This window comes from Notolabrus celidotus, chromosome 2 (genome assembly GCF_009762535.1).
Source record: "Notolabrus celidotus isolate fNotCel1 chromosome 2, fNotCel1.pri, whole genome shotgun sequence".
Lineage (NCBI taxonomy): Eukaryota > Metazoa > Chordata > Actinopteri > Labriformes > Labridae > Notolabrus > Notolabrus celidotus.
The window spans coordinates 29,585,924-29,605,010 of record NC_048273.1 but is presented as its reverse complement, the minus strand read 5'-3'; the positions used below and the strand labels follow the sequence as shown (position 1 = coordinate 29,605,010).

The following is a 19,087-nucleotide window of genomic DNA, read 5'->3' as shown; positions in this document are numbered from 1 at the left end:
TTTACTTTGAGTGATCTACATCGGTGTAAGTTGTTTCAATCGCATTTGCTGTTGCTTCTACTGAACCTGAAATGATGACATTCTTCTCATACATTTGTAACTTTGTTCTCATAAAATTAAAATTTAGTTTCTTGTAAATCAACAAGTTTATTCTCGTAAATTTACAACTTTGATCTTCAAATCTGAAGTGTTTTTTTTATAAGGTGGCCCTTTACTCCACCGTAGTAATTGCTTTTTTCCACAGTTTTATTTTTTATTGTTAAAAGAGTTCTTTCTTCACCTCTGTCAGGTCATCAAAACATAGTCCAGTAAACTACTTTAAATAAAGCATTGGAATCTTGAAATAATATTAGGGTTGCAAAATTTCAGTAATTTTTAAAGTTGGAAACTTTCTATGGGAATTAATGGGAATTTATAAGAATAAACGGGAATAAACCAGGAATTTACTAAATTGAAGGTTGGCTCTTAGTAGGGAACCTAAATATAGTTGGGGAAAATATATTTTAGCATAATCCTGACTAAAACAACCAGATTTCATGCAAGTACAGTTGAATATCTATGCTATTCCTCAATCTCATGCACATAGCACACTGCCTACTGCAGGGCTAATGAGACCACGCCCCCTACATGCACTGTGCATTCCTCCATCACATTCACAGATGATTTATATTTTGGATGGATGTCTGCTTATAACAATACAAATATTTATGCTTGGATATGATACCTTTCCATTAAACTACCTTCAATTCCCAGTTAATTCCCATTAATTCCCATGTAAAGTTTCCAATTTGGAATATTTCCAAAATTCCCCAGCTTAACTTCCCATGGAAATTTACCAGGAACTTTCCAGAAACTTTCCGGAAATTTTCCACCCCTTTGCAACCCTAACTAATAATAATCTTACTTGAATCAAACGAATAAAACAACATTATGTAGATAACGTTGTATTCAAGCACATTTGGAACAGCGCATAACTACACAAAAGTTGTTTTGGCAAGTGAGATTGACAAGTTGAGTCATGTAAGTATGAGGGATGCTCCTTATCGACTATTTCCTAGTCATATAAACGGAAACTTTAATGCTGACTAACCAACTAGTTAAAAAAACTAACAAAGGATTACAGTGTCTTTGAGTGAACAATGTCAAATTGTTTTTATCGAGCTAGGCCCACTAGCCTTCACCTCGCAGGTTGACGCCCTCATGCCTGTACTGGTTCAGCATTGCTCTAAACAAGTGGTTATGTGTCAGTTTATCCAGGCACAGCCTTCATACAACTTCATCTACCAGACTGCTACGCCTCATAGTGTGACACGGCTCTACTACCTGAATGTAACAAACACAGATGACAGATGGCGTTACAACAGTATCCATTAATTTGAGCTACAAAACATTTCGGTTTCCGGCATATAGTTATATACGTATTAATCATTTGTTTGACCAACAAGGAAACTGGTGCCGAGTAGCAATAGTGATGGCATTGAATCATTAAATGGACTATCTCTAATTGGTATCGGTCTTTACTGTCATATTGGATACCGGCGAGTATGCCAGTCAATGCTAGGGTTGCCAACTGTCCCCTATTAGCCGGGACATCCTGTATATTGGGCTAAATTGGTTTGTTTCATACGGGACCGCAATTGTCCCATATATTGACTACTAACTCTTGTAAATACATCAGACTGCACTCTACAGATCCTTGATCAGATAAAATGGCAGTGTCAGATCATGTGCCAATCACACCACATCTCATCCAATCACAGGCCCCCTCACACCCATCAGTTGTATACAGCGCAAATGCGCTAAGTCCTGCAAAAGAGTGTGGAGAGGATTTTCTCTCTGATGGCCATTAATAATCAGACTCAAGAAACAGATGCAGCGCAGAGCTGATCAAACATGAACTTCAAATATCTGTAAACTGTGACTTGTCATGTAAGGACTTCTCTCTGGCTGTGTAAAAGGACAAAAGACTGCTTAAGTCAGTCAAGAGCAGCAAAAAGTATCCATGGAAAAAGTACATTTGGTGAGTCATACTCCTCTTTTGCATTTAATTTTTCTTTTGCCTGTTTTTTGATATAAAGAGCCAATTTGTGTTTTCTTTGAGGTGTATTCATATGAGGTTAAATAATGATACAATAAGGATTAAAGGGAATATACACACTTTCAGCTTCTCCAGTTGAATCAGAATATGAATATGCGCTGAACTCACATATCATGCTCACACCACCATGGCACTGTGCACCTGTCCCTTATTTAGTCGTGAGAAAGTTGGCAACCCTAGTCAATGCATTGATCCTGTAAATTGTATATTCACACCCTCTCACTAGTTTCACAAAGATAATCATGTTAGGATAAAAGATAATGACAGTGTGGTGTCCTCAAAGCTAGCAAAGTGTCAGCAGCCAGTGTTTCTATACTTGGTAATGAACAATACCCTTGAACAGTCCCTGCTTTATTATCAGTTAGGATTTGGGGTTGAATTAAAAGATAACACCTTCTGCTGTGTTGTAGATTACTTTAAACATAAAGTCATAGGAAAATGTACACTAAGGGAAAATATCAGTGTAGAAGTATTTTCTCATTTAGGTTCATATAATCAGACTTTTTTTTCACAACCAGTTGTCTCCCTCTGCTGGCCATCAGACAGAATACAGGTTGAAGGCTTCAGCATTGTTCTTGCTTAAGAAACCAGGAAGCTTTGTCAGCTTATTTCATATGAATTATGTCTGCTTTACAAAATAACAAACACACTGTGAACAAACCTGAAGACACTTTTGAGTGTTTTTTCTCACATTAGTAAAGTTATAGTGATTATAAAAAAATATATAACATTTGGTTTCCAGCTACTAAACCACCCTGTGATGTTTGGCTCTAAAGTTTTTGATAATGATATATGAGAGGGTGTCAGGGGGTCATGCCTGATAAATGGACCAACAGGTACACACACGGAGGCAGAGGAAATGCTGAAGCCTGGTATTAACACTCAGTAGTGACACTGTAGTCTGGCCTGTTTGGTGATGAGTGAAAGGATGTTACCTGCATTATCTTGTCTCCGGGCTGCAGGGCGGAGGTGGCGGGCCCGTCATGCTGTACCCTAGTAACAAAGATACCCTATAAGTCAAAATGATACACCGTTAGGACAACACAGGGACACGATGGTTTAGAATCTTTGCCTTTCTCATTCTCATCTCAATATCCGCCCCCCCAAAAAATCACATTTCTGCCAAAATATACGGGAGTTCACCAAATGCATTCTTTGTTTTCAATTTAGAGAGGCATGCAATTTAAGTACTTTGATTTCCTTGTTAAAGGCATTAATCTTAGAATTTACAGAAGCTGACATTCCTCCCAAAAGACATAGATTACACATGCCAGAATGCTTTATAGTCTTTTCATACAGATAAGGACTTTGCATACAATAGACACGGAAGAGAGAACGTAGATATGCAGTCAGAATATAAAGAATAGGGCGAAGAAGAATAGGTGAGGGATGGGTACTGACTTTAGGGGAAAGCAGTAGGTAGCAGGGAGGGCAGAAGATAATTCATCCCCCTATATTTTCCCTTAATAACCCAAGGCAGAGATTGTAAAAACACCAACATCTTTGCATCGAGAGCTGAAAGATGTTTCTGAACACAGTGTGGGACGGTGCAGCTGTGTCCGCTCAGCGTGGTTCAACAGGTTGAGCACGTGTTGAACACAATGATGAGCTTCATTGACACCAGTTAGCCAAGAAACAATGCAATGCAGTATTGAGGGTGCATGAAAAAACACCTAAATACTACAGTCTGTGAGTGAGTGCAGGAACAAACACTGAGTGCAGGTTAAAAGGTGAATGAGTGTCAGAGTATTAGATCAGCTATGATTCTCCTCAACACTGGAGCTTCCACAGTGAGCCTCATACGTACATGAGATCAGATGATATCAAATGTTCTAACTTTCTATGAGAAGTGTCTAAAATATGAATTTTATACTTATGAATGACAAGGTCTTTTTGATTAAGTGTATTTGGAGCTGGTCAGCAAATTTAAGTGATCTTCTTTTTGTCCATTCAAATCCCTCCAGGGTGTGAGAAAGCTGATTTTCAAACTTCCTGACATGTTACTCTCATGTTGCGTATAAAGCTCACTGTACATTACGAACAAGTTTATTGGCAGCTGAAAACTGTTAGTAACAACGCTTATACATTTGCACACCATCAAGCTGTTGCACACTAAGCTGCAGTGCCCTGCAAAAAGCCTCCATCTTCAATATTTCCTTTTTTAAAATTAAAATTTTAAGATTTATTTTCATCTCTTTTCATGTAGACATTAGGTTTGACAGGTGGGGACAGTATTAGTAATAGGTGACATAAAATACAATATTTGGAGGAGGTTTTTGCAGCTTGGTGATCACACTGATACAGTTTTCTCTGAAAGGTAACAGTTGATAACTGTTTGCTATCGACAGCAGCTCAGTGTGCAAAGACAGCATTTTTAAGAACGCCAGGAGCAGAAAATTGGATTTTCAGACACTCATGACTCAGATGTGACAAAAAAATCCATCTTGTGCTCCTTACAACCCCGTCTTCTGTTCTTACACCAGCATGACAAGCTAATCCATCAAAGCTCCGGATCCCACTTCTGTCAATAAAAGGAACTGAGTCACCGTCTCCACTCACTGAATCCTAATTAAGTAGAAGTGAACGGGACCCCGTGGCTTTGAGAATCACTGCTAGTCTTTCAAGTCGAACTCAGATCATTGTCGGTTTTCACCTCTGAGACACCTGGTAATGACTTCTGGCAGGATTTATAAAGGTTAAAAAAAACTGTTGAATGTCAGGTAGGATTCAGAGCAAAAAGGAAAACACTGCTTGGAAAAACCCTCCACTGAGCTGATTTAATTCTACAAAGATTAATCTGATTCATTCGAAGACGAGACTAATTATTCAAGTTATTTAAAGGAAACTAATAATAATAATAATAATAATAATAATAATAATAATAATAATAATGATAATTATAATAATAATAGAGTAGCTTTAGGAATATTTACAGATAATATGAAACTTAATCTGTCAGGTTTGGGATTATATTTTGAATAACAACAAAACTGTGCTCTTTATGTAGTGACAAATCACATTGTGGGCAGTTTTTTTAAAAACTGAGGTCAGAAAAATTGAGTCAGAACTGATTTCAAACATCAATGCTTTATCCCTTCAAGGGCTCAATTACATTTTTTCTAAACAACAAGAGAAAGCTGTTTTCTTCTATTTTTGTTCGAACTTGAATGCACATAACAGGCTTTCTATTTGAAATAGACAAGGTTGAAGTTATTTTGCAGAGAATGATACACCAACAGATATTTCCATTCACAGGATTTCTCTAAAATATATATTTTGTAGTGTTCTATATAAATATCAGTTTAACTGATCAATCTGGGGTCGAAGTCCAGTTCTCACAGCCCAGCTGAATCTGAGGATGGGTATAATCAACTAGCTGACCACAAGAGGGAGCTACAGTACAGTTGAACTGCTGAGGCTGTCGTGGACTCTGGGGATCAAACCCACAGATCTATAATTAATGAGTCAAGCTGTTTTGAAACACAGACCTTTTTAACTATTAAAGCTCTGGCCTAATGTAGCCTTAAATTTGCCCCTTCATTTATATACAGAGACAATGAAATCTAATTTTCGTCTTTAAACCCGGATATAAGTAATCATAAATGTATATGTGGAAAAGCTTGGGCTGAGTGAGATCTAATGTAGGCTAGGAAAGATGATCAAAAGAATATAAAAAGCATTTGAGCTAAAACTGCTGACAAATCAGCTCTGAGCTGACAATCATTGAAAAAAATCATGAAAAGAAACATCAGCTGCTTCAGCGAGAAGCCTCACACGCACAGAGGGAAGAAACAAGGAGAACCAAAGAGATTGGTGGTGACAGATGATAACCAATCTCTTTATCACGCCACCTTTAGGGAATCTGAGTGCACATTTCTCTTTAGAGCTTTTACATACCTCCATGATCCAGTGACAAATCAATGTGAGTGCAGATACTCAGAAGATCAGCGCTTCACAAAGAGTCACTGTGTATCAATCACTGAGATATAAGAAGCTACGATTATATATTTACATTGTGGTGAAATAATTCCAAGTTAGCTGCCATTTACATTTATTTTTAAGTCTTCATCAAGCCATTTTAATGTATTCTACCAAATTGATACATCTTGTATGGAATGTATTTAGCTCTGCTGCTCATTGTCAGTTCACACCATGTCCTGCCCGTGTAACATGGCATTAATAATGGACAAACTGCGGCTGATGGAAGCTTTATGGACATGAGTAGAGATGGGAATGATTAAATAACTGTACGAGTCAGCAACTGAGTCACTACTTGTCCACATAAAACTTAAGTTAAATGATGAATTGACACTTTCTGTTATCACTTCACACCCACAACTTCAATTAATTCATCATTTGTCACATGGGCTGCACAAAGGCTGAATGCTTTAAGAGCTCTTCTTGAAAGGCTCTCTATTTTTAGAGCAGCTGTCTCGTCAGTTACTCAACATCTGAAATAAGAGTCAGTGAAATCTGCCATACTTCCCATCCCTGGATCAAAGTGTTGAACGTCTAAAAAATCAACCCGCGGTGTCCCAGAACTAAAGCAGTCTTCCCGAAATAGCCATCGGAGCTCTGTGAGCGGCCTCGCTTCTTTAGACCGACTATAGCAGCGTGTTTCTAGGACAGGCTGCCATGTGCAGGAGGCCTGAGGGATCTGCAACCCCAACAGACTCTGTGCAGGCACACGCTGACAGAAACAGTTGAAATCAGGAGAAGAAAAGAGTTTGACATCTTTTTTTTTTTTTTATGACTGATATTTAGAAGTGTGGCTGCCACTTTGGTTTTCAGTGATCAGAACACCAACACACTATCACTGATTCAAAGTGAGCACTTACAGTCCTAAAATGAAAGTCTGCCAAACTCACATCATTTCTCTGAAGTCTCCCCTCCCGCTCAGTGGTGTTAAAAAGGATTTCCAGTATTTTAATTTCTTAATTTTATATTTGACCTCAAAAAGTCAGGACTTTTTTTTTTCACCAAATGAATGATTAAAGAGTTTTTCCTCAAAAGTCTGTAGTATGACATCACCAACCCAAAGTTAACCATGTCAACTGCTGCCCTGAAGACACACAGACATAAGGACAGATACACGAAACACTGCGGTAATGAGCAGCAGTTTCCATGGCAACTCTGAGGTGAAGCTGGGGTAGGACTGTGATAGGCTGGCAGGGCCAAGTCGGGTCGTACCATGTCCGAGGGTTTGAAGGGGTTCCCCTGGCCACTGATGCCACCAGAGATACTGAAACCAAGACCAGGGTTCTTCTCTATTCTCACACTCAACTACAGAGAGAGAGAGGAGGGGCAGAAACAGAGAGACAGAACAAACAGAAAAGAAAAGAAAGACAAGTGAAAGTGAAAGATCGTAACCATCTCTGGTAGATAGACAACAGGCACAACAGTGGAGGAGTGCTCTCATGCCATGTGTGACACGTTTTGGCAGCTATATTGGAGGTCGTCAGTTTTCTGGCGACGGTGATCGGACCCACAAATATCCTTGTCAGAGTTTTTCTTTCATGCAAAATAAAAGCCATGTCGTACTGAGAGGAGAGAAACAAAAACCCTGCAGGAGGGAGGATCAGCTGATCTGGGCGGTGTGAATGACTTCATGTGCCTACCTAAGCTGGTACAGTGATCTCCATCTGTGAAATATCTCAGATTTAGATCTACGCCTCCGTGGCTTTTTCTAGACTGCTTTCTGCACAAACTGTTGCTGTTCGGTGGCTAAAATTACACACAGATGTCCCAGTTACTGGTAGCAGCTTGTTGGTCTCCTGTGAAACCCTCAAATTCCACTTCTATAAGAATGTGATCTGGTAACCACAGTTACTCAAGTCTCTTTGTCTAGTCTCTTATGTCTGTTTCTTATTAGCTTGCTAGGCAAGCTTTGTGCATCCCTCTACTATCTAACTTCTCTAAACCTCCTATTGGTCATATTTTTAACAGCTTCTGATTGGTTTATCAAACACTTGTAAAGTACTTTAAAGGTGACATATCATGCAAAATCAACTTTTTAATGGTTTTCTACCTGAAATATGTTTCCCTGGCATGTCTACAAACCCCCCGAGAATGAAAAAAATCCATTCTGCCCCTGTCTTGATTTCTCCACCTTTCTGTAAATGTGTGTGAAACGAGCTATTTCAGACTTCCGTGTTTTTGTTACATAACAACAATATCCAGTCTGTCATGGAGTCAGAGCTCGGAGCTTGTTCAGCCCATAAACTGTATAAAATACAACTCAACTTCTCCTCCGTTTTTCATTCCCTGCACACACGTGTGCTAACAAGGAGCTTAGGAAGGAGGCATGCTAGTTGTAGGCTGTCTTAATAAACACAAAGGTCGGTTTTACTCCCCACGTCTGCAGATTTGAAGATCTAGTGGATGATTTTTATTTATCATGGATAAGTGCTAGCGCTAGTTAGCATAGCCACATAGCTACATGTTGTAGCTGTAGCTGTGTACCAAGACACACGTCGACATACTGACAAATAAAACAAGAAACACTAAATCTGTGACCAATCCTTCAGAAAGGTCCTGCTGCCTTTCTGGTAGAGGTCGGTTTTACTCCCCACGTCTGCAGATTTGAAGATCTAGTGGATGATTTTTATTTATCATGGATAAGTGCTAGCACTAGTTAGCATAGTCACATAGCTACATGTTCGTAGCTGTAGCTGTGTACCAAGACACACGTCGACATACTGACAAATAAAACAACAAGAAACTCTAAATCTGTGACCAATCGTTCAGAAAGGTCCTGCTACAGGCGCCTCTCTGTCAGGATCAGATTCTGGATCAGATTCAGAGGGTTGAAGTAACGCGGGTCTGTGAGCAGCCGTGTATATTCAGTCAACATCTAAACATTAGATCAACGTGCTGGAGAGCCGAGGGCAAGTCCACTTTCTGAGGGGGCGTGGTCAGAGGGAAAACAGAGTGTTCTGAGGAGGGCTGAAGAAGAGGGCTTTTCAGGCATGCCAAAATCTGATTTCAAAGTATTTTTTTGAGCATAAACTTTAAAGACATGTTTTGGGGACCTCTTAGACCAATATATATTGATGAAAAAAGCGTGATATGTCACCTTTAAATGATTCTAGTGGATTTGAAAATAACTTGATTGACACACAATCCGCACTTTATCCAGGTAAGCTTTTAGCTTTAACAGCTTCTGAAAATTTGGACTTAAAGCTAGGGTTGGTGGTCCGGAAAACTAGCATGAATTAAATTGTAGCATTTCCTCGGGACTCCATCTAATCCCTCCCCCTCCCCCTCCCCTCGGAGCTCCTCCAAAATGACGTCCCAGCTCACACGAGCGCCGCTGATTCGCGACCTCGGCTCATCGTTTGTGTTTTGCACTACGTCAACTCATGTCTCACTCAGCGGTAAGAAAACACCAAAACATTATCATAGTGAATGTTAAAAACACAAACAAACATGGCTATTATTCGTAAGCATTATCCAATTTTACGGGTGACACGATATCAGGAGAAAAGTTATAACACATATACATTTTCTGTAGGACTTACTAAATGTCATTAATTTTTTTGCTTGTCAGAGCCCCCGTGGTGAGAGCTTTTTAGACTCTGATCTGGACTACAGTCCTGAGCAAAGCACCTCATCGGGTCAGAGGGGACAGGCCCAAGGTCGAGCGAGAGGGGCAGTAAATAGAGTCAGGGGAAGCAGAGGCTGGGGACGGGGAGTACATGCTGGGGAAATGTACGCGCAGGAGGCGGGAAGAACGGCAGGACGGGATTTGATTGGTTTCATAAATTGGATCCTGATGGCAGGGATTGGTTGGTGGATGTTTGCCCAGGTTTACTCCGGCTGTAGATAGCAGCTTTTTTTGGCTCTTTTTTAAGAACACATTATGTTTTGGGGACATAAAGATCATTTTAACCAGTATAACAAAAGGTGTATCTAAATCTGACTACCAACCCCAGCTTTAAAAGAGGTGATGCAAGAAAATGTCAACATGCCACATTAACATCTTTCTTGAAACGTGTTTTTGGCATCAAATTTTAAATAAGTTAACATTTTTCATCTATACAATTTTTCAGTTTCAACATTTGATATGTTCAAAACAACCAAATTCTGTTTTCATCATTATTTTAGGCTGTGTCCAAACTCTTTTGTAATTGAAGTTGTTTTTCCACAAGCTGGTTACTCATTATAAATTCCGTTTTAATACTCAAATACAGCAACAGCTGATCATCCAGATTAGCTGTTAAATACAAAAAAAAAAATTCAGCAGAGCTATAGCTAGCTATGTCGTTTTGATTTGTCACAGAAACCTACATTTTTTAAATAAATGAAGCTCATCAAACAGTTCACCTTTGCATTGAAAGTGCTAATAGGTCTTAATGTCAGCAGCACCATTTTCAAACTGACCTCCAAGATAGCGTGCCAAACAAACAGACAGATGGACAGACAGACGGATACCTGCTCCTGATAACCATCCGTGCTCTTCTGGCCTTTAGTTTGCAGCAGGCAGCGGGCACTCTGAGGCCGCGGGTTGGTGTGCGTCATGATGACCTGGTTGCTGTGGACCATGCCCTGGTTGTGGTACTGGGGGTTAGTAGCAGGGAGGGCAGGCTGATGGGGGGAGTGAGAGGAGTGGGGGTTGTACTGGGGCTGGTTTCCTGATGGGGACAGGGCCATGGGCATGCCGGATCCAGGGTAACCCTGTCCAGAAGCAGGATGGCCTGGACGGGGAAAGATAGAAAATTATTATGGCTGAAAAATCCAATTAAAACTATGAAACTATGGTCAATCATGTGAAGGCTGTTCATTTACGATTTTTGGCAAACCAAGTTCATTTTAATTTTATCTAGCAAATTATCTTACCTGACAGTACCCTTAATGGGTGTTCATTCCTTTTGTTGTCACATAAACAAAGTTTGGACAAGTTGTTTCTTGTTACCTTGAGGCATGTTGCTCTGGTATTGCCCCGGTACCCCGGCAGGAACCACAGACAGAGGCATCCCTGGTTGGTACTGAACCCCTTTGTTCATCATCCCGTCGTAGCCCTGCTGCCCACGATGAGGCGTAGTGGACGAGGAGGAGGAAGAGGAAGTGACGATCATGTGTGTGTTGTGTGATTGGTGGGACTGGTTGTGGGGGTGTGCACTCTGTGGAGAGAGAGCGGCTAGTTAAAGACATTGTATTAGATATTTATGGAAGGGTTCAATGATTGGGCAAGAAGCTTGTACCTTCTTCATGAGGTTATCAGGTGGGACGTCCCTTCTACCGAGGGAGTAAGGAGCCCACTGGTTGCTCCCTGACACCCCCTCCTGGTCGTTGTCCAGCATGGCAGCCTGCTGAGCGGGGGTCTGAGAGAGACAGAGACAAACAGACAAAGAGACCATTACTGAGAATGAAGGTCCTGTCATGTTTCAGCCTTTACCTGGCAGAGAATCAGACAGTTTGTTTAAATGCTATGTGAGATCCTGTTGTTTAGAGTAAGAAAGGTGTTTGGCTGTGACTGCTGAGTTAATAGCTTTCCCGTTTTCCTATTCAAAGTGAAGAAAGTTAAAAGTGAGATGTTCCCACCGTCATTTTGGTCCGATGATTTATGCATATTTTACGTAATGAGCTTAGTTTTGTTGGCTCCTGAAAATTTGACCCTTCAAACAAAATTAAAATATATATCGTCCAAAAAGGTCTGTTAGGTCTGACATTGTATATTATAATACGAAAGTTCTTGCAACTAGACCAGCGTGTTTTTCTTTTTACTCTGACATGGCTTGACTACAAACTTCTTGCAGTCTTCCTCAGAGTAGTCTGTCCGACAACAGGGGGCATGGTCGCCCGAACCTCTATAAGTCAGCTGACTGACATGTCACAACAACATCACGTGACTCTTCTGAGGAAGACTGGTTCAGTAACAAGAACTGTCTTACTATAAAAATACACTACCAGTCAAAAGCTTGGAAACACCTTCTCATTCAAGGGTCTGTATCTATTTTAATTATTTTAAACACTGTAGGTTAATACCAAATACATCAAAACTATGAAAGAACATATACTGAATTATTCAATTAACAAAAAAAAGTGTTAAACAAACCAGAATATGTTTTATATTTTAGATTCTGTAAAGTAGCCCCCTTTTTCATTCATGACAGCTTTGCACACTCTTGGTATTCTCTCAGTCTGCTTCATGAAGTGGTCTCCTGAAATGGTTTCTAATGAACATGAGCCTTGTCAAGAGTTCATTTGTGGAATGACTTGCCTTGTTAATGTGTTAGAGACCATTAGTTGTGTTGTTCAGAGGTAGGGTTGGGACACAATGGATAGCCCTATTTGACTACTGTTGTAATCCAGATTATGGTAAAACCAGATTATTTCATAGTTTTGATGTCTTCAGTATTAATCTACAATGATAAAATTAATTAAAATTAATAAAAACCATTGAATGAGAAGGTGTGTCCAAACTTTTGACTGGTAGTGTATATCCTTTGGATTATTTTTAAATTGTGGTTAAAAAAAAAAAAAAAAGTTGTATTAATATTGTTTTACTGAGACTGTGTCAATTTGGTTTGACTAAGATTTAATCAGACCTGATCTAACCATGTGATTGGATTCAGCAAAAACATTGCTGGATCCTAACTGGCTCTTGGAAATCAACTTTTCCTGACTGAGCCACACCCACTTCAAACCACTTGTGAAAGTACAAAAGAAACACAAATGACCAAACCTGTTCCATCTTCTGTAGATAACCTTGTCCTTACATATATGGCTGTTCAGCGGAAACATTATTTTAGATCCTTAGAGTTGTACCCAGTTCAGAAACAGTAGCTGCTTTGGTGTTGGTTAGCTTCTAAATGGCTAAAAGTGCAACGCCAAACGGAGGACAACACTGACATTAAAAATGATCAACAGAAGAAGTTCACTGTTTTTTCTTGGACTGTCCATTTTGTGAAAAGATTCAAGGGATTAGCAATAACAGTTCACAGTTAAATAGAACTTTATTTACCAGCTCATTGTTGCTGTAACTGGGTAAGCAGCAGTGGCAGCTATTCTCTAGAATGACCTATGTGTGCAGTAGGAACGGCAGTAGCAGGGGTTCATTGTTGTCAGAGGGATACTCACAGCGTTAGCAGACGGAGGAGGAGGTAGTGGCAGCCAGCGGCCAGCAGGGGGCTCATGCTTAGTGTTATTGTAAAGGTTAAAGTTCAAAGTGTTGCTGCGCCCCTGGCTGTGACCCACGCCCTGACAGAGCATGCCCAGCGTGAGCGTGTTGTGCTTTAGGACACCACTCTGATTGGAGGAGACAACATCACATGACACGGGTGAATGTGCTGGGGTAGGGGGGAGGGCGGAGCAGCGTGGTGACAACACACTGTGAGCTCCACAAACAAACAGATAAACAGACAACAATAACACTGATAAAACAACAACAACAAAAACAACAACAGTGCAGAGTTGCTGAAAGCACAGAGAAATGTTAGCTTGTGATCGGTCAATACACAGAAAACTTTTGTGTCAAACAAGCAACAACTGGCTCATTCTAACATTTGTGTGGAGGCTTTCAGATGATTTGTGTGGAAACATATGCTGATACTCGAACAAACAATAATTAGAGTCTGTAATTAGGGTTCATTATTTCAAATTAAACTTCACTGCAACTGCAAACGCCTATTAATACTTACACTGGTGCCCACCAACAGCTCTGTCTTTTGATGTGTCAAATAAGGTGTACTTTACACGCTACAAGGATCATATCATAAGTGTGAATAGGAGACTAAAACTGCATATTATGTAAGGGATGATGTAAAGTTAGTCGATGGTTATGTGAAATAGAATCCTGACAGGGTGAGGGGTGAGGAATCTATTTCACATTACCATCAGCTACTACACATTATCCTGTTTATTACCCAGCTACCAACTAAATATAAAAACAGGTTGACACCAAGTTCTGATCTAAAGATGATTTTATTGATACAGCTTCAAAAAATAGTGCCTACGTTTTCAACGGTTCGTAGTGCATCCATGGCAAATAGGCAACGGTATACTTATCAGCCTATGTCTGTGTCAAATCCACATTAACTTTAGACTTATCATTTTAAGTCCACTTTGAATAAAAGTAGTATCAGCATTGCTTTGGTGACAATCACTAATCAAAAAATACACTAAGACATGTCACATGATCAGATTATTTGTCACAATGCATACTGTTTAACTTGATGTTTGAGGACCTGTGGTTTCCTCAGTGTGCAGTAGGTCAGGCTGACAGAGCGACAGTGTGGATGGGACACGCATGCAGCCGGACACATATCTGGTCAACCTTACAACACAGACTTACACAGATACATACAGGAGGGCCTCTGAGTGCACTGAGCGTGTGTTTGTGTGTGTGTGTGTTTGCAGCTCCCTCATCGTGTTTCAGCAATGCATTGACTTGACTTACCCTGTCCAGTCGTTTGGCCTCTATGTGCCTCAGTAGCTGTTGCCTCCAGTCGGCTGGCATCCTGGAGGTGATGTCTTCGGGTTTCATTGGTACCCCTGGTCTTACTTTGATGGTGTCATCGGATGGTTTCTCAGGGCAGGTTGCCAGAGTGTAGTCAGGGGGCATCTTCTCTAAAAGGGCAGCCATGGTGGGACGAGCTGACACTGGACGGGCCTGAAAGGGAAAGTATTTTAAATTATTATTTTATTAAAAAAAAAATAATAATAATAATAATAATAAAAATAAAAATAAAAATAAAAGTAATACAAGTAATAAAATTAATTATCATTATTCTGTTTGTATTATTCTTATTATTCTTATTATTCTTACTATTATCATTATCCATTATAATTATTATTATTTATCATGTTTCCAGAATCTGAAACTAGAAATTTAAGACTTATGTTCTCTATATTTAACATATGTGTATAACTGTTTGCCATTATTTTCACATTTTAATGAGATTTTCATGTCATGTGTTGCTGAAACAGCTGTTTGTACAGTGTAAAGTAAACAAAAAAAATGGGGTTTTTAATATTTATAACCCAGTAGTTCAGTGAGATTTACAGTGAGGCCCTTTTGTTGTTAATTGCAGTAACTTTAGCAGCTATGCTAATAGGCTGACAGCTAGATGGAGGCTTATTAAGTTCACCATTTTAATCCAGCATGTTAGCATGTTATCCATTGCTATTTACCTCAAAGATAAGGTACAGCTGAGGTTTACAGGATCACTTTTAGTTTCGTATAGTTTAGGCAATAACTCAAAGTACTGTGAACATGTTTGAACTGTTGAGTAAAAAGCTTAACCCTCCTGTTATGTTCAGGGTCAGATTGACCCTTTTCAAAGTAAAAAAAAACAAACAAAATGTTAAAAGTGTTTTTTGGGTATTAAAGCTGGGGTTGGCAGTCTCGGAAAACTAGCATGAATTTGAATGTAGCATGTCCTCATGACTCCGTCTAACCCCTCCCCTCCTCCCTCAGAGTTTGGTTCTGGTTCTGTTTGCTTGAGTTTGGTTCTGGTTCTGTTTGCTTGAGTTGGTTCTGGTTCTGTTTGCCTGAGTTTGGTTCTGGTTCTGTTTGGTGGATATGTTGACAGTTTTTTGTTAATTTGGACAATAAAAACGTTTGAATAAAATACTTAGCAAAAGTAAGAATGGTTTTGTAAAAGAATAAATGCACAAAATTGGGCAATTATAAGGCTTCTCATAAAAACACTGTACGTTAAAATGAAGGTAAAATATATGGCTATAAAAGATCGTAAATTAAGAGCCATTTGGGAGTCGAAAGAGCCGGCTCCTCTTTGGGAACCGGGTCAAAGGAGCTCTCTGAAAGGAGCCAAACTTTCCATCACTACTAACCCTAATCATAACCTTAACCCTAACCCCAATCATAACCCTAACCCTAACCCTAATTATAACCCTAACCATAGCACTAATCATAACCATATCCCTAATCATAACCCTAACCTTAATCACAACCCTAACCCTAATCATAATCCTAATCCTAACCCTAACCTTAACCCTTACCCTAACCCCTAGTGATGATCAAAAGCTGTGAGAGCCGATGCCTTATAGTGAATCAGAAGAGCTGGCTCACATCAAGAGAGAGCCGGCTCACAGTTTTTTCCTTTTGCTTCTTAGCTCTCATAGTGCTCAGCCCCAGCTCTGCTCACAGCAGAACTTTGTTTTGATTTGTCAGCATGGCGACCAGGCGGCCAATTACATGTGAGGATATAGGATACAGGTGATGTAGGGGAGGCTTTATATTTAGGTCTTTCAAAAAAAGCTTTAACATGAATTTTCCTAAAAAACGAGTGAGTTATCCTCATTGAACCATGATCTGTGAGGATTAAAGAACACCATTGCACTAAATATTGATTTAAATGGTTAGTAATGGAGTTAATAATGAGATTAAAACATGTTTATTGGGATTTTTTTTTAGTTCTGACACTTCTGGATAATTTAACATGCCCTGGGTCAAGTTATCCCACGAACAATATTGCTGTCCCTAAGAACCCAACATAACAGGAGGGTTAAACCTCATTTATTCCAAGGAGAACATGACTATTTGTAATCTATGAACATGGTTTTACAGTTTCTCAAGATATCAGACCTGGAATAATGTTGAGGATCAAAGGATTGACTGCCCCATCTTAAGTGCCAAGCACGACATGTTGTGGTGCTGTGAGGGTTAAATGAGAATGTCCAACAGATAAGCACAAATACTGCAGTAATGTAAACATCACATGGACTGTTCGGAGATATTGCATTAAAAACGGTAAAGCTTTTCATGTAAGAGGCGTTTAATATATAAAGTATAATCAAACCTTTACTTATGCCTTATTTTGTTGGCTGAAGAGTGCATTCACAAGCGCTCACTATTTGTTTCCTGGCTCCTACTTCCCCTCCTTTGCCCTGCTTCTTCACGCTGAGAGGAGCCTGATAAGTTGTTCTGCGCATCTGATCAGTATGCTCCTGGACACCTCTCTGCGACTATTTTTGGAAAGTCTGACTCTGGGCAAACCCAGAACATGCTGCAGGGATTATTTATAGTAGTGGGAATGCCTTTGGATCTGGCAATAAGGACACCTGCACTACTCTGCTTAGTCTGCTACTACAATGACCTGGAACCAGGTAATTGTTCAAAAAAGGATTAAAACAAGGGATTACAATCAGCCATCTGTTTGGCTAATGGCTTAAACATGAAAGCAGAGAAAAGCAGTATATCTTCTATTTTTATGAACACAGCAGGCACACATTCCTGTACTTAAAGCCACAGTGCAAAATCACATTTTTCTGTTTCAGTTTCCTCTGTTAGATTCTGCCTTTAAGGTGATTCTTGCTCTGACGAAACATGGCATTTGAAGTTACAGATAAGCCAACTTAAATTGAACCAATAGTGAAAACAATATACGAATTAAGGGACTGCATAGTTACAACAGGTTTAGTCCGGCAGCATATATGACAGACCGTCTACCTGAGATGCTCCATAGGTCTCAGTGCTGTAGCTCCTAGCAGACAGGGGGCGGCGCTGAGTCAGACTCTTGGTCGGATAGCCAATCATGGGCTTCTTCTGTTCCTGGTAGGTGGGGTAGTCGTCATCGTAGCGACCGTTTCTCTTGTTGTGCATCATCTGGCTCTGGTTTTCAGACATGTTGGTGATGGAAGAGTGGTCCATGGGGCTGGAGTAGACGAGGGCCCGACTGTAGAGGGGAGGGTCCGCCTGAAGAGAGGAGAGCTTAATCAGACCAGACAGTTTTAAAAAGTGCCCCCTAGAAACACCAATGGATACTTAAGATACAGAGACATGACACAGGGAAATATGTGTGAGCAGTTATGTCAAATAACAGACTTAATATTTTGGTGATAATAAAAAAGTAAATTATGAATTCATCAACAAAGGTTTGTCAAAAAATGTTGTGTGGCTGGGGAATTTTTGAGTGCTATATTTTAAAGGGGGTATTATGCTGTCATTCAGGCTTTATATTGTCCCTCTGGTACCTCTGTTGTAATGTTACATGATGTACATTTAAAAAAAAACAATCTCTATTTGTTTCTCACATTGATGTTTTAGAAAACCCTCATTTCAGCTTCTGTTTGAAATGCTTCATTTTAGGTGCTGTCCCTTGAAGGCCTCCTGTTCCACAAACCCCTTTACTATGATTGGCTAGCCCTCTGGAGGTCTGTCGAGGGTAGAGAAATACAGCTCTACCAGTTAAGAGATCCTTATGCAATGACCTCATCATTTCTGCAAGTCTCGTGAAGATCTCTGGAAGATCGGTACGTTTTGAGGGAATACTACATCATATGCATACCTAGCGATTTAAAAATGTGCACATGTTTAGTATGGACTTCAAACATTATTACTTTATATCTATGTTTCCATATGTTAAGCATAACACCCCCTCTTTAAAAAATAAAAACACAATTCTTTAACCAATCATCAAGAAAACATTTGGATGAAGAGTCAGGAAATATTGTCCATATTTTATGCAACCCTAAGTCAAAAGTAGAAAGGTATTGTGGGAAATATTCTTGTGCCATTAGTCATGTCACCAGTTTTCCTACCTGCTGTCTGTACTGAGCCTCCTGCATCGCCTCCTGCTGGGCTTCATGGACCCTGCGGAATGTAGCCAGCTCTGTAGAGCTCACTAATGAATCCGCTCTCCTCAGAAACCCTGGTCTGGATCGCTGTGCTGGGATTGGCGCCTGCTGCTGCTGGCTGGGAGGACCGTCCTGACTGATGGGCGATTGTGGGAAAGAGAACATCTCCAGTGGAGGATACGCACGATACCTGGGGCTCACTAGCTCCTTGGGTAATGTCTTCCCTGGTTGGGTGATGTACTCCAAGGCCTTCGTTGAGTGGTTGACGTAATCGGGTGTGTTGGGGAAGGGGGGAGGGACTCTGCGGTCCATGGTTACCTGATTGGTTAGAATGGGTAACAATGAGTCCAAGAAAGTTTTTATTACATTAATTATTACCAAAATCCCTGCAACAGTATATCATACATGCTCTGTGGACTTGTCTTATGTGGATCCTTAAAGCATAAT

At 40.0% G+C, this 19,087-nt stretch overlaps 1 protein-coding gene across 1 annotated transcript in view; it reads right to left on the bottom strand.

Moving 5' to 3' along the window:
• Positions 1-19,087, bottom strand: part of lrrc7 (leucine rich repeat containing 7) — a 108,531-nt gene that overhangs the window by 3,652 nt on the left and 85,792 nt on the right. The window contains exons 24-32 of the mRNA XM_034707367.1: positions 18,605-18,958; positions 17,514-17,759; positions 14,499-14,711; positions 13,181-13,348; positions 11,302-11,421; positions 11,013-11,220; positions 10,532-10,794; positions 7,289-7,381; positions 3,034-3,108 (exon numbers count right to left, since the gene is read on the bottom strand). Coding sequence (XP_034563258.1) covers positions 3,034-3,108; positions 7,289-7,381; positions 10,532-10,794; positions 11,013-11,220; positions 11,302-11,421; positions 13,181-13,348; positions 14,499-14,711; positions 17,514-17,759; positions 18,605-18,958 — 1,740 coding nt within the window. The remainder of the gene's footprint in view (positions 1-3,033; positions 3,109-7,288; positions 7,382-10,531; positions 10,795-11,012; positions 11,221-11,301; positions 11,422-13,180; positions 13,349-14,498; positions 14,712-17,513; positions 17,760-18,604; positions 18,959-19,087) is intronic.